Source organism: Rhincodon typus, chromosome 7 (assembly GCF_021869965.1).
Source record: "Rhincodon typus isolate 14 chromosome 7, sRhiTyp1.1, whole genome shotgun sequence".
In the NCBI taxonomy this organism is placed as follows: domain Eukaryota; kingdom Metazoa; phylum Chordata; class Chondrichthyes; order Orectolobiformes; family Rhincodontidae; genus Rhincodon; species Rhincodon typus.
Window position 1 is genome coordinate 294,370 of NC_063338.1, and position 9,125 is coordinate 303,494.

At 43.2% G+C, this 9,125-nt stretch overlaps 2 protein-coding genes across 4 annotated transcripts in view; both read right to left on the reverse strand.

The window, feature by feature from the left end:
- Positions 1–403: 403 nt before the first annotated feature.
- On the reverse strand, positions 404–6,074 carry LOC109912545 (gastrula zinc finger protein XlCGF67.1-like). Its single transcript, XM_020511975.1, has 2 exons — positions 5,514–6,074; positions 404–505 (listed from the first exon to the last, which is right to left on the reverse strand). Exons 1-2 carry the CDS (start codon positions 6,072–6,074, stop codon positions 404–406), a joined length of 663 nt encoding a protein of 220 aa, XP_020367564.1.
- The window catches only part of LOC109912544 (gastrula zinc finger protein XlCGF7.1-like), a 10,049-nt gene continuing 6,056 nt past the window's right edge, over positions 5,133–9,125 (reverse strand). For all 3 annotated transcript variants that reach the window (XM_020511974.2, XM_048599457.1, XM_048599456.1), the window contains one exon: positions 5,133–6,235. The gene's annotated coding sequence lies outside the window, so the exon portion shown is untranslated. The remainder of the gene's footprint in view (positions 6,236–9,125) is intronic.

Consider the following 9,125-nt stretch of genomic DNA (forward strand, 5'->3'; position numbering starts at 1 on the left):
CACACAGAAACTCAGCTACAAAGCCCCATGAATTGTCTGTTTCTCTCTTTGTCTGTAAGGAAGACTGTGTGGGACTGGGATTAACAGCGTTTTCAGAACAAGGGGGGAAAACTGTTTCATTAACAGCTGATATTCTCTGTTCTGAATTACTATCCTTGACTGACAGTGTTGACTTGAGTAAACGCATTTGCAGGGTATTAGAAGGGGAGGGTTCATGGTTTGGAAACTCAAATCAAATGCCACTTGATCCATCAGGGCTGGAATACCATTGGTCTTTGAATGTGGAAGGACAAATGTTTGTTCTGTCTGTAGGAGAACGGGTCAAATATCAGTGAAAATCACAGAGAGACGCACACAACCTGAGTTAGAGGGTTCCAGTGCAGCACTGACTGTGGAAAGAGCTTTAACCAGTTACACAGCTTGAATGATCATCACACTGCTCATAGTGGGGAGACACAGTACACGTGGTTGCATGTGGGGTCAGGGCTTCAACTGAATATGCAACCTGGAGAGACACAGAAACACTGGCATCAGGGAGAAACCATGGAAGTGTGAGCATTGTGGTAAAGGATTCACTTCTTCACGTCGACTGGAAAGCCATCAACGCAGTGACACTGGGGAGAAGCCGCTTGTCTGTTCCGTATGTGGGAAGAGATTTACTCAGACATCTCCCTGATGTCACACCAGAGAATTCACACTGAGGAGAGGCCCTGTAACTGCTTTTACTGTGGAAAGAAATTCAACAATTCATCCACCCTCACTGCACCCCAGTGAGTTCACATGGGGGAGCGATCATTCACCTACCCCGTTTGTGGGAAAGGATTCACTCAATTGCTCAACCTGGTCGGACACCAGAGGGTTCACACAGTGGGGAGACCGTTCAGCTTCCCTGTTTGTTGGGAGGGATTCACTCAGTTGTTCGTTCTCCCACCAAGCTCACACTAAGGAGAAACAATTCAGCTGCTTTCCCTCTTGAAATGGTTTCAGGCAGTTTTCCAAATCAGAAACAGAAATTGCTGGAGAAACACAGCAGGTCTGGCAGCATCTATGGAGAGAAAACAGAGTCAACATTTTTAGGTGCAGTGCCTCTTCTTCAGAACCCTTCTGTACACTAACACATTCAAACTAGGGAGACGCTGTTCCCCTGTTCCATGTTTGGGAAGGGACTCACTCAATTGTGTTACCTGCTGATAGATTGGTGAGTTCAAAAGTGACAATAGGATTTTGATTTTGCCCATATTAATTACATGCAGGATTCATTCTGTGAAAGTATTTGGTTTGTTCCTGCTGATGTGAACAGCCCTGTAACTAGCTAGTGTTTAATATTCCGGATAACGTCATTCATTTTGGGAGACACAGTGTCCCTTTTTAAGGTTCAATCTGAAATCTTTCCTCTGGATTCAAGAAACCTCAGAAATTGTCCACTGTAAAATTATGGACTTTTATTTCAATTCTAAATGGACCTTTGGTGGCAGATCTACAACTCAGTGTCTGAAAGGCTGCACTGATGAACATCTCCAATTAGAAAGTGCTGATTAATACTTGCTGACAATTCTCACTGATTTGCACATTCTTGACTGTGACACATCCATTATTAAATTAAATTATGTAACAGCATGAGACTGAAGAATGAAGTATTTTACAGGCACATCAATAGAAACGTCATCATTCAACATTGATAATTGATGACATTTGAAAGTTGTACAGTTCGATCTTTTCTGACACAGCTCAAACCCTGTAACACTGGCCATAGCTAAGAGAATGATGCAAAAGGCAGAACAATACTCAGCAAACAATCACTGGGTTAGCCAATGTAAAACAATCCAAACTGCCTGTGTCAATGGAAATGTGTTGTGTAGGATGGGACCAATTGGCACTTGGTCCTACCGTCACTAATGTGCCCCCTCTCCCTCTCACCACTGAAATCAGCAGATAGGGCAGTTCTCACTGACACAACTGATGTTCTGTTGGGTTGAACACGACTGTGAGCTGTTCTCCCGTGAGACAAAATTCTCTCAGTTTCTCTTTGAAGCTCTCCTACAGCTTCCTGACATGTTGAGTTGGTTGAGGAATGCTGAAATCTGTAAAGGTCATTGACCACTTCCCACGCAGAGAGGCAAAGACAGAATTCCAGCTGAACTGCTCAAACATAGAAAGTCCCATCTGCTTCACAGCCCACAACCCTCATGACCTCTGCCTCCTCTTGGGAGTTGGGTCTGTTGCACAGGACAAGTGTGATGCAAACATCATCACAATTTACATAAAGAAAGACGTGAGAGGACATCACAACTACGGGACATTCACACAGCATCACAGGAAAAGTCTTCACAAGAATCATGTTTGAAAGACTTCATCCACCTTCAGACGCCCGAATGTATCCAGAAGCGCAGTGCGGTTTCTGTGCTGACAGTTTGACAGCAGACATGATCCTCTCCAGCTACAGGAAATGTGCAGGGAACAGGATTTACCTCCTTACCCTACTCTTGCAGATCTGCCTAAAGCACCAGGATTGACAAGATTTTGGGTAAACATAGAAAATAGGTGCAGTAGTAGACCATTCAGCCCTTTGAGCCTGCATCACCATGCAACATGGTCATGGCTGATTATTCAATCTCAGTTTCCCATTCCTGCTTTGTCTCCATATATCTTGAGCCCTTCTAAAAAATGCTATCCACCAAGCCTCTTCAGTCCGATGTGCGTTTTATATAACCAAATGCCGTGTACGATCTGACAGCACCACATCTGACAGTTCCAGGGTGAGGAATAGAGTGAAACACCAATTCAACAACTCACAAGGATGCCTGAAACACATTGAGTCCACACCAAGCCTCCAAAGAGCCTCCCACACTCCAACAGACTCACCCTCTACCCTATCCCTACACCCCTGCATTTCCCATGGCCAATCCACCAAAGCTGCACATAGAAGCAGACCCTGTGGTCCAACCAGTTCATGGCGTACGCAATTCCAAACTAAACTAGTCCCACCTGCCTGATCCTGGCCCATTACATTGGAGTATGGGAGGAAACCAGAGCACCTGGAGGAAACCCACACAGACAATCACCCGAGGGTGGAATCAAACCTGGGTCACTGGTACTGGGAGGCAGCAGTGCTAACCACTGAGCTGGCCATGATTAATGATAACTTTTCTCAGGGAGATAGAACGTTGTGACAGTGAATGACAAGATAAGGAATGAGTTCAGTGCAATTAAAGTCTAGAAAGGGATTGTATTAAATCACTGCTTCCCAAAATGTTCCCAATGTGACCCCTTTTTAAGCCTGAGAATCTGTGTCACCTTTTAGTTGTTTTGGGGTGAGGGGTCTGAGAATCGCTGATCACTGGCAGAAGGGGAGGCATGTATTTGGACCATGGTTATCGATGCAGTAACATCCAGATTATTTATCTTTTCCAATCTGCAAATGACTTCAATGTAACAGGATACCAATCATTGATGAATATTATTCATTGTAATAATTTTGTTATTTTACATAAGTGGTGAATTATTCCCAATTATTGAAGGAAGAAGCAACTAATTATTAATGAAACAGGAACTGTGTAAACAATTAAATCCTGACTCATTATAAACACAAGCAAATAAGCTTGAGAGTACACAAGGTGGCTATTTGACCCATTGTGCATGTACTGTCTCTGAAAAATGCTGACAAACTATCACACTCCCCTCCAATTTCTCCCTGCCCTATAAAACTTTCCTTATTGAGGAAAATTCCAAGTCACTTTTGAAAGTTACTGTTGGATCTGCTTCCACCAGACTTTCAGATAATGTCCTCCAGATCATCAGAACTCACTGAGTAAGGTCATCTCCCCTCATTGTCACCTGGATTTTTTGCTACTTACTTTGAAGTTGTGTTCTGTGGTTACCAAACTTCCTGCAGTGGAAATACTTTTCCCTATGTCGATCAAAACTCCTATAATATTTCCACACCTCGATAAAATCACTCTTTAGCCTTTGTGTTCAAAGGCAAATAACCTGTTTCTCTCAGTGATATATGATCAGAAGCTCATTTTGAGGTTAAATTTAACACCATGATTGTGTGATTGAGCCTGAGACATCTCCCAGGGAGAGGGATGAACTTGGTAGTTAAGGAACAGAATTTGCTGTGGTGACTGAAGTCAATGGCTTTGCCTTCTCCACTTTCATTTGGAGGAAATTTCTGCTCATTAGTCACTGTTTTTGCAATAATTGGTTTGATAATATAGTGACAATGGAGGAATGGAGATGGATGGTAGTGAATTGGAGCTAAACTAAGTCAGTGTATGCATGTGAAGGAACACTGTATTCAGAAATTGCTGCCCAGTGATGAGAAATCTGAGGGGCCCAGGAGAGATCCTTGGATGATACCCTAGGAATCCGCTTCAGGGACTCAAACGTTAAGTGAAATGGACAACTGAACACTGATAGGACATGACAGGAGATAGGAGAGAAATTGAAGAATAATACAAGTTGAATGTTCAAAGAACATGAGAGGCAGTTTGTCCTGGTGAGCTAGGAGAAGGGAGGCAGATGGCAGAGGCAACTGATCAGATGGTATCACTCATTGTGACAAAGTCTATCAGCTCCTTGTTCGTTGTTGGACTTGAGAAGACAGGGAAAGCCCTTCAACATAGATCAGGAGTGGACCATTCAGCCCTTGAGCCTCCCCCGCCATTCTATTAGATCATGGCTGATCATTTCTTTTCTGCAGGATTCCCATTTCTGATTATGTCATTAGTCTCCAGGAATCCGTTGAGTTATGATTTGAACATCTGCAATGATCGAGCTTCCATGAAGCTCTGGGTAAAGGATTCCGAAGATTCAACCCCTTCTGAATGGTCTTAAATGTCCTACGCCTTATTCTGAGACTATGTCCCCTGATTCTAGACTCAGCAGCCAGGGGAGAAATTTGATCTACATCCACCTATATGAATCTAATAAATTTCAACGCATTCTCCAAATGTTATGACCCCAGTTGATGGTAATACTGCACAAGTCAGATCTCAGAGTGAAACCTGGTTTGATAGATCATAAGTTTTATATTTGCAATTTAAGTAGGATGATGGTTAATTATTGAGGCTGCCAATGTTCCTTCAATAAAACAACACAAGTTCATTGCACAAAATAGTAAAAAGCTCTGATTAATTACAAAGTTGATTTATTTTATTTTTATTCAGAATATTAACAATTCAAACTGAGCAGGGGTTTATTAGCCAATGAACATGCTGCAGTCCTGGATGTGACCAACAGCAAAGTCCAACTCATGTTGTTACTGTGAACTCGCTGGTGACTGAGCAGGAGGGCTTTCTGAGTGAATCTCTTCCCGCACTCAGTGCAAGTGAATGCCCTCTCCCCAGTGTGAGCTCGTTCGTGTACTGTGAAGTGAGATGGTTGTTTGAAAGCAGATCCACAAGCAGAGACCATTTGAAAGCTACTTCTTGTCTATGAATGCATTGATGGTTCATCAGATAGTCAGACTCTGTAAGCACTTCCCACACTCTAGGCATTTAAAAAGGTCTCACCTCAGTGTAGACTTGCTGGTGTATTGTGAGGTGCAATGACCAAGTAAATACCTTCCCACACACACTATAGATGAACAGCCTCTCCCCAAAGTGAATTCTCTGGTGAGCAGTGAATTCAGATGACGTCTTGAACCCTTTCCCACAGTGAGAGCATCTGAACAGACTCTCCTCAGTGTGAATACGGTGAGGGGACATCGTTTCCCCGCAACATTTGTAACAATTCTTGCAGTCCGTGCATTTAAAAGGTTTCTCCCCAGTGTGAACTCGCTTGTGAGTCATGAGGTAGGAAGAGCAAATAAATCCTTTACTACAGTTGGAGCGCGTGAATGGTGTCTCCCCAGTGCGACTGCGCCGATGGATCTCCAACACAGGCAGGGATCTGAATCCTTCATCACAATCCCTACATTTCCATGGTCTCTCTGCAGTGTGGCTGCATTGGTGAATTTCCAGCTCAGACTGGTCACTGAATTCCTTCCCACAGTGTCCACATTTCCATGGTCTCTTCGCACAGTAACTGCACCTGTGTCTCGACAGGTCACATGATTGGCTGAAGAAGAACATGTGTCCGGTTTCTCTTCACTGTGAACTGTGCTCCTTCCTTCCACGCTCAAAATCCAATTACATTCTGTTTGTGATAAACTGGAAACTTCCATCAGCTTCTGAGGTGCTGCTGGATCTGTGATCTCTGACTGTAATTCCTCCCCCTCTGGCACCCTCTGAAACTGTTTTAAAACAGAAAAAAAAGGAATGAGATAACACGCACAAAAAACGGCTGTGACGTTGAAATGAATTAAGACGGTAATTTCTGTTTTGAGGAAGGGTCACTGGACTTGAAATGTTCACTCTGCTTTCTCTTCTCAGATGCTGCCAGACCCAATGAGCATTTCCAGCAGTTTCTGTTTTTGGTTTTGAACACAGCAATTTGTTGGATCAGCTATGAGAGAAATTCATCATGAAACTTGGCAGAATGTCCTAAAAACCCAATGCTCGCTAATGTCCATCAGGAAGAGAATCTGCTACCCAATATGAACGTGGACAAGACTCTGGCCTCTAAGGGATGAAGCAAAAAGAGAAGTGAGAAAACAGAGGCAAAGGAGAGAGACCAGTCAGAATAACAATGTCATGCCCAAACTAAACTTTAAACAATATAATTACCAGGATTTCCGTCATTACCAAGACCCTCCATCTACTTCCGCCTCAGTGAATTCACCTAATTCAACCCTAGTCTCAACTCATCTGGTTTTGTTTCTTCTCCATTCTCTTAATATCTCTAGATTTAACCATCCTCCTGCTCTCCCAAGCTGGCCTCACACATTCAACTTCTCAGTAATTTTGATGTGATCTAAAATTCTGCTGCTTGCGTTCTTACTCCTAATAGGTCCACCTGTATTTCTAGGCTTGGTTGAAAATTTTCAGGTGCTGGAAATTTAAAGCAAAAAGAGAAAATAGTCGGAATAATCAGCAGGTCAGGCAATAATTGTGGAGAGAAAAACAGATATTTCGGAATGTGCTGAATAAATTACAGGGAATAAAAATGCTGCAGAATTTGACTGTCTACATAAGCTCAAGCAGAAATGAGCTCCAGTAGAGGAAAAACAGTTGCTGATGATGGGAAAGTAAATCTGGTAAACCAGCAGCACACTGCTGGGGCAGTGGGAACTTCATTTGGACACAATTTGCAGAAACAACAAAATACTAAACATTGTTAAAGTACAAACATGATTAGAGGCAGAGGTAATTAGATAAGAGGACAGAGGCAATCAAGGAGGACAGAGGTGTGACAAAGCAATGGATAGATTTGGATTTGGATCGACAATAATGGAGCCTCATCTGTTCCAGAGCCATGGATGAGGAGCATAGAACTGCTCACTGAGTTCAGGCTGAGAAGGTTGCACATCATTGCAGGTTAGTGCACAGGCGTGGGACTGGCCAGGTATCCCATCCTGGGACAGCGACTGGAACATGGTTCATGTGAAAGGATGGGGGAAGAGGGGTGAATAAATGAGATAATCCACTTTCAGGGGGAAAGTAACGAGGCCCTGATCAAGAAGGAACACTGGGAGGTGGGGGGAAAGAGGATTCACAAACCCCTGGAGACCACATATGGCAAATCAGATTCATTGATTTGATTGTCATTGTGCAGACAACATTTTGAGAACTGAAGCCAAGCAGAGAAGATGGAGGGAGGAGGCAAAGTGGAAGTGGAGAGAGAAGAAGGTGGAGATGGGTTTGGATTTCAAGCCAGGAGGAGGGAGAATGTGATACCAGAATTAACAGATTTGGGGTAATAGGAGAAGAAAATTTGTTCCACAGAAACTAGAATGTTCTGCTTTGAATTTCTATCTTGCACTAACAGTGATGAATTTTGTCAAATCTTATAGGATTTTAGAAGAGAACTATTTGCAGATATTAAACACAAACTGAATTTCCTGTCAAGATCCTTGACCCAGAGCAGTCTCCTCTGCCTGATGAGCACCCACAATTTGAGAATCAGCTAAACACAGTCAACAGCTTTCTTTGCTCTTAATGATTGGTCATATTTGCTGAGCGCTTCCAACAGGGTGTTAGATATGTAATCTTGTGCCAGATCTCAGTTTTCCTTACACTTACAGCAAAGAAAAATATATTACAGACACCAGGGAAAGGATCACGAGTCTGGAGACGAGAAGGGAGGGATCACTTAGATCCCAACTCCTGTGCTCAAAGATATGCGGTTTGAGAATTGGCATGTTTAGTCAAATGACGACCCAAGAGAGAAACAAGTGACCCTGAGAAATGTCATCCTCGAACTGACGGACACTCAGCATCTGGCTAAAACAGGAGCAGGTCATGAGCTGTAGCAGTGGCTGGGAGTTTCTGTGCTTGTGCAGTTTTTCTGAACGGATTGAACTCAACAATATCCAAACTTCATCAGTATGAATGCTAATCAATGAAGCTTTTATTGGCATGGCTGTGAAATATTTCACAATTCTGTTTCATGCTTCTTGATAACTTAATTTCAAAATGGAGGTGCCACTGTAATGAATGTGCCAGTTAGCAAGAGCTAATTAGCACTTACTAATTGGGACATGCTCATCAGTGGATCCTTTCATAGAACATAACAGCGCAGTACAAGCCCTTCGGCCCTCGATGTTGCGCCGACCTGTGAAACCAATCTGAAGCCCACCTAACCGAAACTATTCCATTATCATCCATATGTTTATCCAATGACCATTTAAATGCCCTTAAAGTTGGCGAGTCTACTACTTTTGCAGGCAGGGCATTCCACGCCCTTACTACTCTCTGAGTAAAGAACCTACCTCTGACATCTGTCCTATATCTATCACCCCTCAATTTAAAGCTATGTCCCCTCGTGCTAGCCATCACCATCCGAGGAAAAAGGCTCCCACTGTCCACCCTATCTAATCCTCTGATCATCTTGTATGTCTCTATTAAGTCACCTCTTAACCTTCTTCTCTCTAACGAAAACAGCCTCAAGTCCCTCAGCCTTTCCTCATAAGACCTTCCCCCCATACCAGGCAACATCCTGGTAAATCTCCTCTGCACCCTTTCCAATGCTTCCACATCCTTCCTATAATGCGGTGACCAGAACTGTACGCAATACTCCAAGTG

Bases quoted from the DNA above. Each gene is read 5' to 3' on its own strand.
- LOC109912545 (XM_020511975.1), bottom strand. From the start codon at position 6,074: ATGTTCTTCTTCAGCCAATCATGTGACCTGTCGAGACACAGGTGCAGT. The intron at 506-5,513 runs GTGAGACCTTTT...GTGTCTCTCCAG, and splicing joins ACCAGCAAGTCTACACTGAG to GTTGCATATTCAGTTGAAGC.